Raw genomic sequence first — 23,518 nt, 5'->3', positions numbered from 1 at the left:
TTCCCTTCAGCAATTGTGAAATGCTCTACAGAGCAATTTGTTTAAGGTAGGGAGGTGAATAGAAGTCAAAAGTGTTACTTTGGCCTTACTAAGCTTGAAATGTCTAGCAAACATGCTGACTGACATTAATAGCTAAAATAAGCAATTCTTTTTATCTATTTGATCAACAAACTTTCATATAGATAGTAGTATTTCCAATCATAGATACAAACATGAAAGAATAGGAAAGTTGTCGGAGGTCATATAGCTGGGAATGTCAGAGGTAGGATGTGAACTGGGATTTAACTATAAAGTCTATGTATTTAACTCTAGGATATATTTCCATTTCTATCTGAATTCATTTTTTAAAGTATACTCTTCTAGTTTCCCTGATAATTTCCTGCTACTTACTCCATTTAAAACATTATTTTATTTATTGCACATATGAGAAAATAGTAAGGCAAACTCTTGTAAGAAAGGCTACTTAGGAATAGAATGCCTAACCCATAGGAATGACATTACTGCTTTAGAGCAAATTCTCCTTTAAACCATGTGGCAGTACCTGTATTACTATACAGGTGGATGCGTTAGCCTCCTATGAGTTTCTACTTGGTAAAGTAAATCTTTCTAGAAGAAATAACAATAAGTAATGCATAATGAAGGCTGAACATCCATACTTTCAGTTATACCTAAGCAACATATCATCAGGAATGGAATTGTAGTCTGTTTAGCAATTTACTTATCTACAGGAAAAATGAGATATAATTATTATACTCTCTTCCGGTTTTGTAATTTAGTAATGTAACTTTTAGCACCACACACATGATAGTGTGGTTGTAGCTTATTGGAGTAGTAGACAAGAGTAGTTAGAGTTTCCAGATGTGCTACTTTGTAACCATGCAGTCAGTAAATAAAAATATGATGATAGTTTAAATGGTAATGTTTTCTCCCTCCCACACTGAAAGATTTAGTGGTTTGCATGATTAAAAAGCTGCCACTGCAATCCGTGCCATACTGATGAAATTGACCTATCTCTGGGCAAAGGTAATAGTTCAAAAAAATGCAAAGGAAAGGTGACTTGTGAGATAAAGAATTAAACTCTCAAATTTTTTTAAAAAAACACTTTGATATTTTCCATGTCCTTAGAACACTACAGATTCGAGAAAACATTGCATCTGGGATCTAATAGCTGCCATATTTTCTGAAATTTCTCATGTCATCTACGAGTTTGACTTTTGAATCAAAACAGTGAATATGTATTTTAAGTCCTCTGTCAAAGATCTCATTCTTGGAAAACAAGATTAAACTGTAGATTCTAAAACTGGATGTCTAAAACTCACATTCTCCTGAAAAAAGTGGTTATTCATATCAAGAGTATCCAAGGGAATTAATTTCAAGGTCACCCAGTTCAACTTTCCTTACAACTTCTGTTTTTTGTATCACACATAACAAGTGAACTTCAGACATCTAATTGAGTATTTATCCACCAGTGGCCTCAGAAATGTCAGTCTATTTCAGAGCAACTTGAAAAACAGTGCTCATAGAGAGCTGTGCTTTGAAACAAGGTTTAATTAATGCTTTCATTTTTAGAGCTGCCAAAACACCATGACTTGGGATACTAATGTCACTGAAACTCATTTGTTCCTCCCATCATGGTCTTCAGCATCATTTTTAAAGCTTTGAGTGACAGGCTTCCACATATCCTAATGTTACTGATAATCTGATTGCTCACCCTCCATAACTTAGGATCCTCCATTACTCTATTGGGCAGAATCTTCACACATCTGATCTGCATATTTCTTAATTAATAGAAATTAAGGTTAGACTTCTGTTACTTACCCTTCTACTAATAATTCCAAGTCCTGGTTTCCCCCTGATCCCAATTTTCCAGGCTGATGGCATCAGGAACTTGTAGTTTGACTCCCTGGAACCAGGACTTGGTTCTTGAGCAGCCTGCACATTTAGATCAATGCTTCACTGAACACTGAGCCACCTTCTAGTGAAAGCTCCTCCTAACAGACTGACTCACCCATGTCTATCAGAAGAGAAGAAGTGGTTGGAACCATCTAAATGTTTCCAAAGCTAAAGTACTTTAAATGACTCCTGGCTCAGGAAGTAGAGCATAAGGTCATATCCAGAGGTACTCAATCGGCTTATAGGGCAAGAATTCATTCTGTTTTATGGGAATAGGGCTTAGGTGGTGATGACCTTTAGCCCTTGCCACTTATATATAAATGTCATAAAGTTAATTATGTGCCATCAATAATATAGAGGCAATCAGAATTTCGAGCATTAGTAAAAGTGAACAAATATTTCATTTAATGGCAAACAGAAAATACTTCATAATCATACTATGAAGAAATTATTATTATTTAATTAATTTATTTATTTTGAGACAAGTTTAGTTCTTGTTGCCCAGGCTGGAGAACAGTGGCACGATCTTGGCTCACTGCAACTTCCGCCTCCTGGGTTCAAGTGATTCTCCTGCCTCAGTCTCCTGAGTAACTGGGATTACAGGCATACACCACCATGTCCAGCTAATGTTTGTATTTTTAGTAGTGATGGGGTTTCACCATGTTGGTCAGGCTGGTCTTAAACTCCTGACCTCAGGTAATCCATTCACCTCGGCCTCCCAAAGTGCTGGGGTTACAGGCGTGAGCCACCGTGCCTGGCCTAGAAATTATTTACAAATGAACAAGGTTGTAATGGACTTACCTCCATCTGTAGCTGTAATCATTAAGACAAACTGCTCTTTTGTTTCCCTATCCAGACTCTGTGTTACTCCAAGTTCTCCACTGGCTGAGAGAGTAAAAGCGTTGTCTTCATTACCACCAAACAGAACATATGAGAGTTTGCTGTTAGATCCTTGATCATCATCTCTTGCCACCACCTAGAGAATAGTACATATCATGACGTGAGTAAAACAAACAACGCATCTCATGAAATAAAATGCCTGCATTAAAAAAAAAATGAGGTAAAACCATGTTAAGAGATTCCAAAGATATATTTTTAGATTTTCAAGTAAAAAAATGGCACACTATAGTATGTATCATCCGAGTCTATTTGTGTAAAATATGCATAAAGCTAATGCACAGCATTTTGGAAGGCATCATAAAATTTTTTAAGAACAGTTTCACCTAGGTAGTTAAATATATGAAGGAAAAGAGTAGAGCAATATTTGTAACACATTTTTCAAACATTTCCATCATTTTATTTTTTACTATGTGCAGATATTATCCTTGTGGAACAAAATTCAAAAACGCAAATACATAAATGTGTGAAACATGAGTATCCACAAAAGAAAGCTAGTAAAACACAATAGTTTCATCAATGAGGAAATTAAGAGGTTGTTAGGTATGATGTTTATAAACCTTTCCTTTTCAAAATTTGCTATATCTGCAATTGAGCATTGTTGGTTGAGAATGAGGAGAGAACAGGGGAAGCGTAAACACTGTGGAAGAGGGAAAGTTTTCAAATAGATGTCTTATAATTAAGACAACACTTGCTTCATTTAAATATACTGACCTGAAGAATTGTTCTGGGTAGTGTCCGTAAATTCTCAGGGACATTTACAGAATACGGAGATAGCTCAAATACAGGAACAAAGTCATTAATATCCAGTAGAACAATGCTGACCGTGGAGGTATCAGTTCTCGGTGTGCTGCCTCGATCTGCTGCCTGAACAGTTAAATGGTAGGTAGGGGTCTTTTCTCTATCCAAAGGTTTAGCGACAGTGATGGCACCTGTGACAGAGTCTATCCGAAATTCCTGATTGGTATTACCATTAACAATGCCATAGCGAACCTGTCCATTTGTGCCTTCATCTCCGTCTGCTGCAAACACTTGTATTATATCTGTTCCAGTAAGTGTGTTTTCATTAACCTCCACTTTATACAAAGCTTGTGCAAAGATGGGGTTGTTATCATTGATGTCAAGTACCATAACTATAACCTCTGTAGATGAAGAGAGAGATGGTTGACCTTTGTCTGTAGCTACCACTGTTAGAGTATAATTAGAAACCTCTTCTCTGTCCAGGTCTCCAGTGAGCCTCACTTCACCATCAATGGTCCCAATACTGAACTTGTTTCCCAAAGGGTTCAGCAGAGTGTACTCAATATAGCTGTTTGGACCACTATCTGGGTCAGATGCTTGAGCTTTGAAAACAACAGTATCAATAGGTGTATTTTCTGGAATGTATGTCAATTTAGGGGAAAGAAATGTTGGTGGGTTATCATTTATATCTAACAAAATAATGGAGACTTGAGCAGTGCTTGTGAATCTGGAGGCTGGAATCTGTGGCAGGTCATGCACCTGAACAACCAAGTTGTAGAAGGACTGACTTTCCCGATCCAAAGCTTTTAGGACTTTGAGTACACCATTCTTGTCAACAGTAAACTGCCCAAGACTATCACCTGAAGCAATGCTATAAGCCAATTGAGAGTTGATGCCTGAAATTAAAGGGAAGAAAAAAAAATATCTTAAACATATGCTGATTGCAGAACAAGCTACGGCAAAACTTTTGGCAAGTAATTTGGCATGTTTGATATACCATGCACCCAAACACACTTTAGGAAATCCTGTGAGCAAATGATTTATATACTCCTTGCTATTTACTAGGGTGTTGACATGTTAAATTACAAAAGTAAAGAGGAGAAAAATATTCCAGAGAGCAGATATTTTTCTGTATATTTCCTTGTTTCTATCACATAATTCTTGATTGTCTAACACTAACAGTGCCACACATTATACTATTAGCCAAACATTTGTAACTTCAGTAATTTAGGGAGGCTGAACCAATTTTCAAGAAAGGGTCATAAAATTTTCTGATGTATGGCATTAGTCATGAATGCTGTAAGTGTACTTTTATATTTCGTGTCAAAATCAGTAAATACTTATTAATTCCTATTAAGCATCTAGCTAAGTAATGACCTTTGAGATAATAGTTATCTTTCAAATTTTATTAAACATATTTAATGTTTCAAAAAAGTATTTTTAAAGAAATTGTTAGCAGTAAAATTATACATAAAGCTTTCCAAATATAAATGTTCATGATATTATTGGACTGTATTTAGATACTGTTGATTTTCTTAGGATCATGTGTCATATTTTAGTTTAAAAATGGTTTCTAAATCCTCATTTCAGAAAATGATTGCAGAGATTCTTACAACAAAAATGATGTGGAGCATATACATCATCTTGTTGTTTCAGTAACTAAAGGTAAATAACAAATAAGCAGTGAAAACAGAAAGAAGTCAGTTTCTGCCCGAGTGGTGTTTTCTTCTCTGGCCTATAATGACATGTGCATTTTTGTATCTTATCCTAATGACACTGGAAAATTACAGGATATTATGATAAAACATACTGTACATGTAGATAATCTATCTTTACTAAAGATGTATATTCTGGGACTAGCAAATATCTACTGACTAACCTGAATTACTTACAATTATCTTCTATATTTCTAATGTTAATTTCAACTATCCAGGTTTCTGAATTCTGCCTATGAGAAGTGATGTTCATTTTTGGCAAAAGTCGTCTAGAACAATTTAATCACCCTTTTACTCTTTTCTTAAAAGCAATTCTTTCTCATTATTCTATGAATACTTCAGTTAACTTTTGCCTTTTTTTGAACTTCATCAAGTTCTTTAAGAAGTTAAATTTAACCTGAGTATGAGATTTTTTCTACTATGTAGAACTCATTGTTTTCAAAAACACCTCAGTTACTCGTATTCTGTGACTTTACTGTTTCTAATAGCCTTCGCCTAATTTGAAACATAGGAAAAATATTTATGAATATAACTTTCAGGCAATGACTTATTAATAAAAATTTCTAGGATAAATAATGAGTAAATCATTGAAAAGGTAGTTTATTTTTCCCCCTCATTATGAGTTGTGGCTTTTAATCTTAAGACTACTCACAAGTGAACAAAGAAGAGGTTATACAGTTCAGAATACTTAGGAGTCTGAAAATCAGGAAAAATATGAATAAATAAAGCTAATAGGTGTCAGAGGTCAATTCACCCACCGGAAAGAAACAGAATTGTAGAATCTGACTAGAACAAGGTTAACAGCCTATTTCAACCCTTGTCTTAAACTTCCACAGGCTTCACAGGATAAAAATTTCCATTATCTTCATATATATATAGAGAGAGAGAGCTTTTAGGACTTTCATTACAACATAAGTATACATATATACATTATATTGTGTGTGTATATATTTACTCAAACATTATAACATATATATATTCAAGCATCCATATATACACACATACAATTTATTTTTAATTATGCATATATGTGTGTTTCTATTAATGTCTACATACATAATTACTTTTAATTACTTTTTAAGAAAATTTTCTGCATTTCCTGTGAAAAAGTTCATCAGTAAATATTGAATCCCTATTCTTTTGGGGACATGATTATTATTGAGAAATGCAGTTATGAAAACACCTGAATGAAAATAAATACCAACAAGCAGAGATATAGAATTTAATTCTAGAGAAGCATATAAAATCTTTCATATCTAAGATCAAAATACATTAAAAATACTGACATTTTACATGGCCTAACATTTCTACACAAACCAACAGGAATGGGAACAATTAAATCAAGTATCTGAACATCCTTAGTCCATCATGTATGCTTTTTCCTTGAGTAAACAGCTAAATTGCAGAGGCAAAAAGAGAATATGATCCACAAATTTTATAGCCTTGCTGTAAACAGCAGAACAGCCTCTTTTATAAATGCAAAAAGTTTGGTAGATGAATGGGTAAGCAAAGTAATAAATTTTAACTAACTAAAAGTATAACAAAAGAAAAATTTGCTTTTATGTTCAAATACATAATGACAAATATATTAACTAACAACATCAAATATAAACGGAAGATAATTATTGTTGATGAAACTAAAAAGTATAACAATTTTTTACATAAAATATTGCAATATTATAGAAGAAGTAGCTCTCATCTCAGGAACTGAAAATTAATTGCTGTAATTACAGGTCATGGAATCTGTTTACATTTACTTTACTGTAAAGAAGATAACTTTTCGTTTCTGACAAGTCTAAAAAGTGAATTTGGCCATACACACCACATCTAGAAAATACATGCAGACATAGCAAAACTCAAACTTCTCCCTGAATATTTGAAATATACTGAAAAATACTAAGCTTAGACCATTTTAATCTATTTTTGTGACAAATATCTGAATGATGAGACAGTAAACACATTATTTTAATATTATTATTTTTACACTGTTTTGAATTCTAAACTTTATCCATAAGTGTTTCAATTTAAATTTAGTGGGCTTTAATGGCCCAACAGACCTTTAAACTTCAAACAGCCCACTGTGAACCATTTGTGTTCAATGTTCTCCAAGTCATTTAGTTACATGATTCTTCCTGGCAGTTTTCTTGCATACGTATGGTTTTATGGTTTTGTCATACATACATACACACACTATATATAGATATGTACATATCTATATACAGTATTTCAGTCTCATGAATAATTTAGTTCTAAGAAGCACAGCACATAAAATATATATTATAAATATATAAAAATACATATAAATACTAAAATATATTTTAAAAGTATAGGTGTATAGTTTCATGCTATAAAATGTGTACATTTACTCACAATCTATAAATGCCATCTTCTAATTTCTATAAAGAACTAATATTTGTCAACTTTTCACACAGCTGCAACACAAAGAAGTATTTTGAATAACATCCATCTTTATAAAGCAGTTTCAACAAGGTCATCGGATCACTGGAATATATGAATCTCAATGGTGTGTATTGTACACCAATACTATATAGCTACATTTATTCAGCAAAATTCCAATTGTATTAGTAGCAAAACATTTTATATGACTTCCCAATATTTAAAGTATAAAGAATTTATAGGATAATAAAATAACCATCAAAGCCAGAATATTTCCATGATGCTCCAATTTAAGTAGTTTTCCTCAATGTAGTACCATATGCATAGTAGTCTTGATGTTAACAGAGGTATCACCCTTCTTGTGAAAACAATAAAAGATCTGATTTATTTTTATGAAATCATCATGTAAGCTAAATTTTAAACTCTGAGAGAATCTATAGAAAGATAACAGTTTGTGATATTTATTTTCATATAAAATGTCTTCATCTAAAAAGATGACAGTATTGCCTCACTGGAACCTTCTGATCAGAGATTGAGATTTATTTGTTAATTTGTTATTTTAAAAAATGTCTGACTAATATTGTCTGTGAAATATTTGACACCCTTTTGTGTAACTGAGCTGGAAAATTTTACAAACAAGCTTACCCTTGTACAGCCTTATCACTGTCCTTGAAATTCAGAAAGAATAGGAATTGTGTTGTATATTTTAGGTCAAGGTGCAGGAAATTACACTGATAAAATTATTCAAACTAAAACAATGAATAAATATTGCTTGAAACTTTTACTCAATGCAGTTAAAGGAAAAATATCACAAAAACTGACTTAGAGTCAATGGTCAATGGATTTCTGTGCTTACATGTGCATGGAATATTCCAGCAGGCTTTTGACAAGCAAGTTCTTTTCTTTTTTTAAATTTTGGTATCTTCCCAGTTTCCCTATATTTTAAGTTATGATGGTAAATAAAACTTATTCCAGGAAACCATACAATTCTATGAAACAATGGGTTGTCTCTAATACATAACTAATAAATCACAAAGAAACATGGTGGAAAATTCTTCACTATAGAAAAGTTGAGCACAGTCACAGGACAAACAACTTAAGAATATATGATAGGCTTTGAAAATATTCTTATCTATGGAATAGGTAAACTAACTACTAACAGAGAAGTCAATCTCCAAAATAGAGATTAACCTCAATTATATATAGATGTCTAATTGGAGCGAATTCACAGACCTGGCATGAGGTACATGAAACAGAGTGTGCAGTGTTCTTAGGCCAGGACTGGGTACATGCAAAACGCTTCACAGATGTCGGTTCTTGAGATTATTATCAACATCGTTAACATTAAAGTACTGTTACTAGCAATAGTAGTAGTAATAGTATTAGTACTAGCATTACAGCTGTATCTATTTTAGATATATCTTTGTGTTCAATTTTAACTGCACTTGAACTAGAGGAGGAAACTTCAAAATGCTCTTACTCAATGAATTCTAAAGAAAGTGTTTCCCATTTTACTTATTGAAACATATATAAAATACTGTGCTTTTTGCTTCTCACATCGTTCCAAGTGCCATTTATAGACACTATGAAAAGGAAACTAAGTATAGAATAGAATGTTAAAATAGAATAGTATTTTGAGATTTCACAAATCATCCAAGTCAAAAGAATAAGGAAATTCTAAATTGAGATAGATATGCCTGTCACTAGAGACCTATTTCCTCTTCAAAGTACTGTCCCTTGTTTTATATATTGACAAGACAATTTAGTTGCATCCAATGTAAGGGAAAACACAGTACTAATTTTCCAGACAATTCAGTTAAAGATTGCTAATCCATACAATGTTTTCTCTAATGCTGTATTATATAATGTGTGTACTTATAAAACAGGTGTTAGAAGAAAGGCCAAAGGAGTCAGCTATTAAAACAAAGTTTGCCAATTGCTTTTGCAATAAACACAAATCAAACATACCTAAAGTATACATTTAATGCAAAATTTTAACTTGATCATTTAGCATAAATTAAACAGATCTGAGACTGTCTGTGTTAAAATGAAATCTGGTTAAAATATTATTAGCTGGGCTGGGTGCGGTGGCTTACGCCTGTAATTCCAGTATTTTGGGAGGCTGAGAGAGGTGGGTCACCTGAGGTCAGGAGTTCGAGATCAGCCTGACCAAACTGGAGAAACCCGGTCTCTACTAAAAATACAAACTTAGCCAGGCGTGGTGGTGCACGCCTGTAATCCTAGCTACTTGGGAGGCTGAGGCAGGAGAATCGCTTGAACCTGGAAGGTGGAGGTTGCAGTGAGCTGAGATTGCATCATTGCACTCCAGCCTGGGCAACAAGAGCGAAACCCTGTCTCAAGAAAAAAAAAAAAAAAAATTGTTAGCTATTTGTCAGTCCAAAATATGAAACTCTAGATTTTGCATTCGCAAGCATTTTATTTAAGTCTTTGGTTTCATTTTCAAGTTAAAATAATATATGTAAACTTAAATATTTTGTTTATCTAATAAAATCTTCAAAAAAAGCGGCCTTATGACTTCTACATTACTAAATTGAAACACTACCCTACATTTAGGGGAAAATAAGATAAAGTTTATAAAACAATAAAAGGTATGTTTTGTTATAAATAATAATTTAACTGATAAAGTACTCAATTTTAAAATCCTCTATAGTTCAGTTATAATTCTATTCCTCAACTTTGCAACTATATTCACAAAATGCATTTTTGTGATGGCTCAACACAATAAATAAGTGTAATATAAATCTGATGACAGTTTATAGATATTTTAAAAATTATATTAAATAAAATACATACCATCATCTGCATCAGTAACATTAAACACAAGAACAGTAGATCCTACAGGTAGATTCTCCATTAAAGATGTGCTGTATGAATTCAAGCTGAAAATAGGTGGATTATCATTTACATCTAGAATATTGAAATAAACTCTGATGGTAGTAAATTGTCCCCCACCGTCTTCTGCTCGAACAGTGAGGATATAATACTGCTGTACTTCATAATCTAATACTCGAGTCAAATTAAAGACCCCAGTAATGGGATTCAGGAAAAAGATGCCATCTTCATCATCTTCATTCACAATATATGTAATTTCTCCATTCACACCAGAGTCATCATCTGTGGCTAAAACGGCTGCTACCAAAGAACCTATCAAAAGAATAATAGTATAAAATCAAGGAAGCAAGAAATATTACTAAGAGAATATATAGAAAGAGACCAAAAAATGTATTTGTACGGTAAAATATCTTAACTAGAGAACTGCTATGAAAATACAGTGAACATTACATTCTGCAGATTTGTATTTTACCATTTCCCTATTTGAATAAAGTATGTGACATATCAGATATCCCATGGACCTCAGGTTTCAGCATAAATTTCCTGAGGAATTATTAATACATCTGATGTTACATTTCCATCTAGCAGTAACTATCCATAAATATACTGATGAATTCAACAAACATTTAAGTTAGCATATTGCTAGTGTTAGGAACTGAGGATTCCAAAAATATATAGACGTATGCCCTGATGATACCACTCTAGAACTCATGTGGTCATTGCAATAACTAAGGCAAGAAATAAGTGTGGTGGAATTTCCATAAAGGACACGCACAAGGTATCTCGAGGAGTGAAGAAAAAACTGCAGGTAGAAGGAATCCTTTATAGATGTTTAATTCCTTTGCCAAATGGAGTTTCAAAAATGTATGGCTTATCACGAATAATCATTCCAAATGTAATTCAGAATAAAATTTTAATTTTACATAAAAATTTCCAACAGTGGGAATGAAGCACACACACACACACACACACACACACACACACACACACACACCAGAAACATGGATATTGAGTACTCAGACTAAAAAAATCACAATATAATATGTTCAAAGAAGCAAGATTATAATTAAAGATTCAGTTTCTCATAACACTTAATGGGTGTTTGCTAATACCCAAGCCCTGTGTTAGCAAACTCAATATACTTTCTAAATTATCCTTTACCTTAATTCTAACAGGAATTACTGTTTCCATTTACAGGATAAATAATTGAAACTAAGAGAAATGAATTAACTTGCCTTTGGTCACACAGCTAGTGAGTGTTAGAATCAATATTCACAGTTTTCATGTATCTTTTTTTGCTGTTCTTTTTATACATAGCAGCAAAATCACATTAGACATTTTTAAAGCAGAAAGAGTACCAAAACTGTGGTTGACAGAAAATTAATAAACCATGTCACAAATACTTTCAGACACATAAATGGCTAACTTCATCTATCCTAAAAAATCTAGCCATTTGCTTGGAAATTTTACCAAAGAGCATTAATGAAAAGATCGAAAAATCCAGCACATATATTTTTATAACTAGTAGTATATGGTAAAAACTAATCACTGACTAAGATCAACCAAAACATAGTATGTAATTTTAGTCAATGGCGATTCTTGCAAAATACACTTAAGAGACCCATCACTTACCAGGGATTGTGTCCTCTGGAATGTCAAAAGAGTACACAGGTCTAGAAAACTTGGGTGTATGGTCATTCACATCACTGACAGTGATATTAATTCTCATGTCCGAGGACTGAAGACCATCATCAGCACGAACTAGCAATGAATATTTGGAACGGCGTTCCCTGTCCAACCTCCTGGTTGCTATCAGATCTCCGGATTCTGGGTCAATGCGAAAACTATCATCAGCTCCACTAATGATAGTGTATGTGACGAGAGCATTTGCACCCTAAAAAAAGAGACCAAGCATTTGAGCTATTGAAAGTAGAAAAGCATTGCTCCTTATATTTTCTTTTGAACACATATTTGACAAAGTAAGGTTTTTTGTCTTTAAGTTGATATGATATTATAAGATTTAAACAAGTAATGAGAGATAAACTTAACTAAGGTGGTAAAAGCTTTGTATGCCCCAAATTACAAAACATTGCTGAAAGAAATCAACACAGACATAAACAAATGGAAAGATATCCCAAGATCATGCATTGGAAGACTTAATATGTTAAAATGTCCATGTTATCTATGTAACTTACAAATTCAATGCAAATTATATCAAAATCCTAATGGCATTTTTAATAGAAATAGGTAAAGCAATTAGAAAATTCATATGAAACCACAAAGGAACCTGAATAGTCAAAACAATCTTGAGAAAGATAAACAGAGTTAGAGGTATCGTGCTTCCTGATTTTAAAATATACTACAAAGTTACAGTAATGAATAAAGTATGGCACTGGCATAAAGACACACATATAGACAAACAGAACAGAATAGAAAGTCTACAAATATATCCATGTATGACAGTCAATTGATATTCCATAAGGGTGCCAAGGATATATAATGGGGAAAGGATAGTCACTTCAACAAGTTGTGCTGGGAAAACTGGATATCCATATGCAAAAGAATGAAAATGTACATTATACACAAATATCAATTCAAAATGGATTAAAGACTTAAAATTACGACCTGAAACTATAGAACTCCTAGAAGAAGCCTGGGCAATTATTTCACATTGGACCCCCAAAACAAGCAACATAAGCAAAAGCAGACAAGTGAAAGTATATCAAACTAAAGTTTCTCTACAGTAAAGTCAAGAAAATGAAAAGGCAATTTATGAGATGTGAGAAAATATTTGCAAATTGTATATCTGAAAAAAGATCAGTTTTCAAAATATATAAATACGTCCTACAACACAATAGCTATAAGTTTGGTAATCCAATCAAAAAATGGCTATGGTCTTATATAGATGTTTCTTTAACGAATACTTAAAAATTGCCAATGAGTATATGAAAAAATACTCAATGTCACTAATCATCAGGGAAATGCAAATCAAAACCACAATGAGAAATCACCTCGCACCTACTGGAATTGCTATCATAGCAAATAAACCAAAACAAGTGTTGGTGAAGATGTGGAGAAATTGGAATCCTTGTACATATTGGTGGGAATGCAAAATGATGCAGCTGTTGTGGAAAACACTATGGAGGTCCTCAAAAAAATAACAAATAGAATCACTGTATGATCTAGCAATCCTTTTTTCACAATGGTCATGATTCGGAAGCAAACTAAATAGCCATTAACAAATGAATGAATAAAAAAAGGTAATATAGGTTTAGCATTCATAATAAAAAAAATCTAAAATCCAAATGCCCAAATTCCAAACATTTCCAAGTGCCAATATGATGTTCAAAGGAAATGCTTGTTGGAACATTTCAGATTAGGGATGCTAAATCAGCATGTATAATGCAACTTCCAAAATTAAAAAAAAAAAAGGAATTTGAGACACTTCTGGTCCCAAGTATTTCAGATAATAAATACTCAACCTGTATATACAAAAAAAGGAATATTATTCAGCTCAAAAAAGAAGGAAATCCTGCCATATGTGACTACACGGATGAGCCTTAAGGATATTATACTAGATAGTCACAGAAGAACAAACACTGCATTATATATATTTGTATATATGAAGTATCTAAAATAGTCAAACACATAGAAGCAAGGAGTAGAATGGTGGTTTCCCAGGGCAGACAGTAGGAAGAAATCAGGAGTTTATAAGCCATGGATATACATCTTCACTTATGCAAGAGGAATAATGTCTAGATCTACTGTACAACATTGTGCCTATAGTTAACAACACTGTATTGTACATTTAGAAATCTTTTAAAAGGGCAGATTTCACATTAATGTTCTTATCACAATAAAATGAAAATAAAAGCATATCAAATGAATATAATATTTTACAGTCTTTCACTATTCATGTGCTTGGCTTACTCACTGTTGAACAGTGTGTTAGAGTGGACAATTTTAATGTAGAACAAAAGAAGAAAGTCAAGTTAAAATGTGAGAGTATCGGTATATTTTTGAGAACCCCAAATGTAACACAACTTTGCCTCAATTCCACAGCCAAGGAACCCCGATATTGTTTTAATTGGAAGCAATCTTTTAAGGATATTGATATTGCAGCATGGACTAGTGCAGGCAGAGGCCAGAGAAGGCAGAGTGTGAACACAGTTTGGGCCCAAGAGATTGAGGCTTCACTTACCCCAAGTTGGTGAAACTGTTCTGTAAAATGAAAGTCCCTGTTCTGTAAAATGAAAACAGGGGTGACTTCTTATGTACTCTCAGGTCTTTGAGCCGTGACCCTCAAAATTCTGAACTAAAGAGATGGCAGAGAGAAAAATAAAATATTCATAGTGTTTGCTAGCTGCTAAATGCCACTTTGAGCACATCAATTCCAGGGCACTAATCAATTTAATTGTTAAAGGCAAACTACCAAGGTAAGTACTATTAGAATGCCCATTTTAAAAGAAATTAAGGAATTGGAATCCTGGCCATCTCGCTCCAGAACTTACTCTGAATCACGATTAACCCAGCATAATACATGGGACAAATTAGTAAAATTTGACAGATTATTGAAAATAGAAATAATACTAATAGCTCTCTCATTTGCTCAACATTTCCATATATATTCTAACTTTTTTAACAACCCCATATTCAAAGTAAAAGAAAAAAAGAAAAAAAAATCTTTTTAAATTTCAAGTTACTTTGGCTGGGAAATAAGAGAGTACTCTTACTGAGGACATTTCAAGAATAGGACGTGCTTTGATGCAGGATAAATATGAAGTTAAATTTTATTTGTGGTGTATTTAGGGATTAAAGGATAGCTTCATAGAAATGGTTATCTGGCAATTAGAGATTTTGGAATGAGGTTTAAGAAAAATATCTGAAGGTCATTTTATGTGGGTGTCAGTTGGATCCACAAGAGTTGTTCAGAAATTAAATTAGAAGAGATAGAGATAGGAACACCCTTATTAGGACTGAATAAGGATGGTGAAGGAATGGGAAGAAATAAGAGAAGCAAGGATCAGCAGAGGAAGAAGGAAGAGAGATATTTCTTAATTCTGTATATTACAATCAAAATACTGAGTTAAATATACCCTGTGCTGATTGAGATAGGATGCTCTGGGGCCATAGTTTTGGGGTTGAATCTGTGCTCCATTTATTAGTCATGTGGCATTGGACCACATACTTAACCTCTCCAAGCCCATGTTTCCTCATCTGTACACTGGGATGATAATATTACCTGCCAAAAATGATTGTTTTAGAGGTTAATTTAGTTAATATATATTTTAAAAACCTGGAACCAACCTTGACAAATAGTAAGCACAGGATAAGGATAGTTGTTATTTTATTCTTATTCTTACTATTTTCTTTTAAGAGAAACATGATGGCTTAAATGTATTTGATGACTTAGACGTCTGCAAATGAATAATTGGAATCAAAATATAACTAGAGTTGCTATATATCCATGGGAAACTATAGTATTGGATTTCCTATTATATATTATTATTGACCTTGACACTGAGGTATAAGTAGTGCTGGAATTGTTGACTTCAAAAATGACTCTTTAATTTAATATACTTATCTAAAACAAATATACCATTTATTGTAATTAACCTCTAAGAATGTATTTATTAAAATATTAAGACTCAGAGCTCTCAGGGAGAATATTAGGAAGAAGGTAAGTTTGGAGCATATAGGCATGTAAAGCTGACACACTGGGGCATTATGGCATCCACAGTTTCCATACATCTTTTTTCCATCATAGCTTACATACATTTTTTCCTTCATGATCAAACATATAAGGAGATGATTTCTTTTTTCCTTTTTTTTTTTTTTTTTTTTTTTGATCTCGCTCTATCGCCCAGACTGGAGGGCAGTGGCGCGATCTTGGCTCACTGCAAGCGCCGCCTCCTGGGTTCACGCCATTCAAGGAGATGATATCTAACAGTCTAAAGCAAAAATATTCCCTCTATATTTAGTGTTAGTTTGTACTGCATTCTTCAGGCCAGTCTTAACATTTAGTAAAATGAATGCCTCAAAGCACATTTAAATTTAATAATGGACAGCTGAGTCTAAGACATTACCCACATTTACCTTGTATATTCAGGTGTACATTGAATATCTAACATATCCATTGTAATTTTGTGGTTTAACAAAAACATTCCATAAGAATGTGAGACTTCTAATCTGACCACACTCTATACTATTTTTTCTGTTTCACGAGGAATTCCATTATTTTAGTAAGGTGGGTGAGGTATGGAAGTAGCTACATTCAATTCTGACCCATGAAAATAGTAAGTACTTGGAAATTAAGGTAAAGCAAAGAAACAAAAACCTATTTAATGCTATTATAAAATGGTTTGATATTTAGAAATGCCCTGTCTATAAAAGGGCTGTAATAAATAATAATATTCTTAAAATTGTAATAATTTTCTGTAAAGAGGTAAACACACCAGACTGTGTTGATAAAAAACAATCTTTTTCATATTCAAAATCAGCTGATGTGGTGAATTCATAATACTAGTGAATGTCTGAAAATGTCTGGCCAAGAGTAATGATTTAATTAGGTCTTTTGAAAAGTCTATTTACTTAATATTCAAAATATGCCATATCAGCAACAAAACAAGAAACAAATATCATGTTCCAGCTGCAGTACAGTGGAAATAATGCTGGTAAAAAATATTCTGCTCTCCTGACGAACCACAGAGACAAAAGTACATGGAAGGAATTCTAAAAGTAAACAGCCATAAATTTCAAATACATATTAGAACCTTAAATAGTATTTTCAAAAACATGTATGGTACTACGAAGTAAAGTTTGAGTTTCCTGGCCCATTACTAGCATAATTCTGTTCATAAAAGAGAACAAGAGACAAACAGAGTCGTGTGCTTCTGAAACATGTAAATCTTGATCCAACACGTTTCAAATGGTATCTAAATTAAGTTCAACATGTAAATGTTGTTTTATAAAATTGTAATTCCTTTACCCAGGCTTTATTCTACAGTGCCCTACAAGAGTTCCTATAGCATACTAACACTTATATGTTAGGTAAAGTAATTAATGAAAAGTATGTAAATAATTTTTAGAAGTCTACACAATTGGCTGATGACCTATATAATCTTGAGTCTTACTCAAGCTAGATGAAGAAAGAAAACAGAGCCAGGATTTGAAAAGAGAGAAAATATTTTAAATATTTTCTCCAAATTCTGCTAAGAGGTAAGGAGCTGAGAACAAAGTAGAAAATAGAACAAAGGTTTATCTAAAAGCATTAATATTTATTCTAAGCAACTAAAAGCAACAACAAAAAGAAAACGGCCCAAAATTCTAAATGACATATGCAGCCATTCTACTTAACATGGAACCAAAGACATGTGAGTTCCTCATGTCAAGAGTTATAGTCAGTCAGTAGTTATTAAAACATTATTAAATTGTTTAAAGGAAAATGCATTTAAGAAGGAAAACAGCTTTGTGAGCTTTTTCTTTAAAAAACAACAGTTGTAGTTTTACTAAAATACCCCCCTTTCCTTTCATGTTGTAGGTGCACCTAGTTACTCCCTTCCATACTTTCTGCCTTTCTACACTCACACACAAACAAATCTAGTTACAAGAATGTGGTGATTTTTATGCCTTCAGGCACGGTCACACCTCATACATACTGTCAGCATCCCTCTCTACCCTTGAATTGCTAACAGCTTTTCCTCCATTTCTCTTGTTTATTCCAACGTTATAGCCTTACACTTTTCTGGCCCTAATTCCCCACTCTGTCTCATCTCAAAAGTACTTCTTATATATCCTAGCTATCATCACTTTACATTCTGTATTTTTCTTAACTAGAATGTCTAAGTGATAACACCTGCATGGTTACTTACATTTTTTTAAAAAAACTTAAAAAGCAAAGCTAAGTAGAAATAAAATAAAAATTCACGAAAACAAGTGTTGGTCTAAATACCTAGAGGTATAAGGACCTTCCTAGGCTTCCTCTAGTCTCATCATAAATGTAAATATAGCTTAAAAGATGAACTTGAAGGCAATGCAAGTGTGTGCACACATAAACACACACACGGAAGTCAGATGGAGAAAAATAAGAATGCTGGCAGTATTGCATTTATACTAATAATTTATTTGAAATGTTCTTAAAGAGAAAATATTGAGAGGGAAATAAAATTATAACAGTAACAAGAGAATAGTATTAAAAGGGTTGAATGTTGGAATCTCTGAAATAACAATTTCTTAAGAGAGCAGTATGATGATTAAAACAACTAAATTTCCAAATACAATTTTACCTATTATTCCTGTAACTCCTATTGAATAATCTCACTCTAATTAAAATATTCCATGGAGTAAATAGCCATCCCATTAGAATATCTATTATAATTAACATGATTATTACTTTATTCTTTTAAAGTTATTAGAATAAATCACTTCCAATAAATGAGTTTTATTTGCTCTGTTCCTAGAGTGAGTATAACCAACAAAATAGCCATTACAATTTCAATTATTTGATGTCAATTGTCTTATGCCAATTGCATGAGTTTTTTTGTTATTGCAGCTATTTTCAAATGAGAGTTAATGAAATTTTATGAATTGAAAAATCAAAATGTATATTATCAATGATAAACTTTAAGAGAATGAAATATTTACTGAATTATGGCTAATGATAACACATATCTATCAATAATAGAAATATTAAGTCGGACAACTCTTTCAAAGCTAGCTAAATCTAAAATAAGTGTGAACTCACATTGTAAAATTGAGTAGAATGTACTAAACATAAAACATCATACCTTTTCTAATAGCAAATTGCAATTACCTAAATGTCTATGCTTTATTTTGTTCATTTGTAATAGTTGGATTTTGGCAAACTTTATAAATGACTGAGTCATTACATTTCTGTATTGGCAGTTAAAATTATTCTATTATTTATTTATTTACATTTTTAAGGTAACAGAAATACATTTATAAAGTGCTTGTTCGTATGCCAAGAATCAAGTTTCTGATATTTCTGAGTTTAGATGAGAAGAAGAAAATTAAATTCTCTGTTCTGTGTTGGGCTTGGCTTAAGAGGAAAGAGGTAAGGAGATACTGGTGTCTGGAAAGTTATTCCTCTTTCCTAAACTCCAGAACAATAGTTAAACTCCTCACCCAGTAAGGAGAAAATAAGCTATGGAGTTTTTTCATAAGAAAAAATATAAATCACACATTATTCGTTTCCATGCCATTTGAAACATAATTACATAGCTGAACTTAATATATAAATAAAGAAAACAGTAATCTAACCTTTAAAATTCTGTAATTTTTAGTTATTTGCATTTAACAATTACAAATAAAATAAAAATCAAACCTTAGCTGCTATAAGATAGCAAAGGGGAATAATAAAGGCATAAAATAGAGACACATCTTTAGATATTTTTATTATTAAAGAAAAAAAAAATAATTTGGCTAGGAAACCTAAAGTACAGGCAGCAAGTAAGTGAGTTGTGGATTGCTGATCAGAGGAAAATTACCTCTTGATAGTAATCTCTTTTTTAACATTTTTATGTTGCATTTTAAGAATTAATGTTCTTTGGAAAGGAGCACACATGCTTAACCTTAATTATTGGGTAATAAAAGTAGTCAACATATCCTAGAAATTTGATAAATCACTGCACTACTAAGTTTCACAAATTCAGAGACACGCTCGAGCTACCTCATCAGCATCCATGGCTGTCAGTTGCATAATCTTAGAGCCATCTCCAATGTTCTCCTCTACAGTGAGATCCAGCATGTCCGTTGGAAATACTGGTGGATTGTCATTGATATCCTGAAGTGTTATTTCTACCTACAAAGAAAAAGGAAACAATGTGTGAATGACTCCCACGTGTCTGCAAAATACCAATTAAAGTGACTGCCAGGAATCCATGCAGTTAAGACTGCCGAACTGAATCAGAACCTTTGCATCTAACATCCAAACAACAGAAACTACTCCTAAGAAAAAACTGTGAAATCTTTACAGGAAAACATAAAGTCGAAATAAAAATCATCTGTCTTGTTGATAAGTAACTGATTTTAAATAGTGGCCATGCAGTTTATACTAGAAAAGGTCCACTGGTTAACTCACATTTTAATCCCAGGATTTGCACATCACTATGGAACTGCCAAGGCTCAGCACTGTCTGTCATTCAGCCATTAGATACTGTCTGACACACAGAGGAGGTGGTGTAAAATTTCTTGCCGAAATGTTTACATATTGGCAACTAATGTCTGGGGGAAATAAAGAAGTTCACATGTTGTTTAAGAATCTCTCAGAATTTCCTCCTTTAAAGTCCACCCTCAACCTTTAGGGGAAGAAAAATACATCTTTTCTTTGTATTTCCACTCATATCAGCACTTTCTATTTGCAACAAAAGCTAAGCCATCATTTCTTTCAGGTGTTGTGTGGATATAGGTTGCAAATATTAACCGCTTTGTTTAAAAGACCCTAGCCAGAGTTATTTGTTTCCTCACCTACAAAAAAATGTTTAGAAGAAAGGATTTGTGAAGTCTAAAATAATAACTTCAAACTCTGTATTTTCTCTTTTGAGTTAGGTGCTAATAGCTCAAGTTCTGGTAAGAAAAGGGGAAAGACAGCTGCTAATAAAACTGAAGTCTTCCCAGTTGTATAACAAAATTAAGTCATGGAGAAAAACCCAGCCATCCATTTAGCTAGGATATAACCAGGCATGTTTTTCATAGGATAAAGTGTCATCTTTTATAGTTATGCTATAAAAACTCCATCACTGATGAGTGATGAGGATGAATCTGAAGGAAGTGGGGAGAGCAAAATAATTCTGATTTCTCCTTTCCCAGGAAGAATGGAAGCTATGGGAAAGGGAGAGGCAGTAAGTAGGACTGTCATCATTCTGTGAAAAGGAATGAATGGGAAATATAAGAGAGCTAGACAAATAAATAAATAAGCAATTGATAAAAATAGAAAACCCCAGAAAACAATATATAAAATTAAGTACTAAATAATTGTTATACCTCTAGTTCCACCTTTCAGTAGAAGAGTGGATCATAAAACAAATGGCTCAAATGAATACAGAGAATGGTGAAGACAGGCAAGTCTCAGCAGTTAGAAATCTGACACTTGTGATTTTGGCTAGCAACAATTGTGGACACCATTTCCTTTAAGGAAATACCCACAATGACTACAGCTGCAGCCTGTAAGATGCATTTCCAACTTCCTTGCAGGGATGTAAATATCATGGGTTTTAGAACCAGAGAGACCAGACTTCAAATTCCTGTCTGACACTTATTAGCTGGATGAACTCGGGCACTTAATTTATCTTAGCCTCAGTACATCCTTTTAAAATTAGTATAATAATATGTGTCCTAGAGTATTTTATGAAGACTAAACCTTGATGATATAGGTAAAGAAAATGCTTAACACAGTTTCTGGCACAGAGTGAAGTATTCTATAAAACATCAAGATCTTGGTTTTCAAGCTATTAGGACAGATCCGGAAGCTTCTTAGAGCCAGAGAAAGGCTTTGAGAAAAGATATTTTAGAAATCAGAATTCTAGTCTCACAAACAGGTTCAACTGTTACACACTGAACGTACATTGAGTTTTCATGTGGGAAGAGCTTTGAAATACACACACATACATACACATATATATATATACACATGTATATACATATATAATTAATGTTCTTCAGGAATTACTAAATATCTTCATTTTATACACATACATTTTTGTATATATATGCAGAGTCCTTAAAACAAGAAAAACTGACAAATAAAAGGTAACTGAATGCCTCATAATTCAACTCTGAACTTTCAGATTCACAGAATTTTAAAAAATTCTAAATTGTCTTTCATCCGTAATCTTATGACTTTATTGGGAAAGCAACAAGCCACCCATGTGCGTGCTTGGAGTGTGTGTGTGTGTGTGTGTGTGTGTGTGTGCATGCTTGCGTGTGCGTGTGTGATTTTGTAAATGTCTTTGTGAAAAAAACGTACGTGTTTATGTAACTGTGTGTATGTAAATGTGTGCTTGTGTGTATGTGCAGGGAAGAACATTAAATTGAGAGTAAAGGAGAGTCTAGATTGACACTAATTAAATATGACCATCAAAGGCACATCAGGAAACAGAGTTACACACTAGAAACAAGTTGTGTGTACCTAAAAGATGTCTCATTGTAACTGGCGAGTCCACGAATTTAGCAAGCCAATTCTATATTTTAATAGTTTTAATAAAAATAACTAATAAACATACCTGACATTGTTTTAGGTTATATGTGTGTGTACATACATACACACCTACACACACATATATACATCTAAAAACCTCAGCAGAGCCCTATGACCTAAGAACTTATTATCTCCCATTTGAGAGATGAGTTAATGAAAGTCCAGTGGCAAAGAACTACCTAGTGTCACAGAGCTAATCGGTCAGCAAGTTTTCTTTACTGCCATGCACATCTATCACTCTCATGTGTGTGTGTTCAAAAAACATAATGAATCATGTTTTTAAAATATATGCTACAGCTATACAAATATATTTTCATAAATGTTCATTTCATTGATATCTGGAATCTGGATCACTTACATAAGAAACAACTAGCTATAGAGGGGCGGAGCAAGATGGCTGAATAGGAACAGCTCCAGTCTCCAACTCCCAGCGCGAGCGACACAGACCGGTGATTTCTGCATTTTCAACTGAGGTACTGGGGTCATCTCACTGGGGAGTGCTGAACAATTGGTGCTGGTCAGCTGCTGCAGCCCGACCAGCGAGAGCTGAAGCAGGGCAAGGCATTGCCTCACCTGGGAAGCGCAAGGGGAAGGGAATCCCATTTCCTAGCCAGGGGAATTGAGACACACAACACCTGGAAAATCGGGTAATTCCCACCCCAATACTGCGCTTTAAGCAAACGGGCACACCAGGAGATTATACCCACACCTGGCCAGGAGGGCCCCACGGCCACGGAGCCTCCCTCATTGCTAGCAAAGCAGTCTGTGATCTAACCGCAAGGTGGCAGCGAGGCTGGGGGAGGGGCGC

At 33.4% G+C, this 23,518-nt stretch overlaps 1 protein-coding gene across 1 annotated transcript in view; it reads right to left on the bottom strand.

The window, feature by feature from the left end:
- FAT4 (FAT atypical cadherin 4) overlaps positions 1 to 23,518 on the bottom strand; it is a 197,104-nt gene that overhangs the window by 79,982 nt on the left and 93,604 nt on the right. The window contains 5 exon segments of the mRNA XM_017887855.1: positions 2,695 to 2,869; positions 3,505 to 4,427; positions 10,458 to 10,808; positions 12,129 to 12,390; positions 20,185 to 20,316. Coding sequence (XP_017743344.1) covers positions 2,695 to 2,869; positions 3,505 to 4,427; positions 10,458 to 10,808; positions 12,129 to 12,390; positions 20,185 to 20,316 — 1,843 coding nt within the window.

This window comes from Rhinopithecus bieti, unplaced genomic scaffold (genome assembly GCF_001698545.2).
Source record: "Rhinopithecus bieti isolate Rb0 unplaced genomic scaffold, ASM169854v2 scaffold_15838, whole genome shotgun sequence".
NCBI lineage: Eukaryota > Metazoa > Chordata > Mammalia > Primates > Cercopithecidae > Rhinopithecus > Rhinopithecus bieti.
The sequence above is the reverse complement of the archived record's forward strand: the minus strand, read 5'-3'. Positions and strand labels throughout refer to the sequence as shown.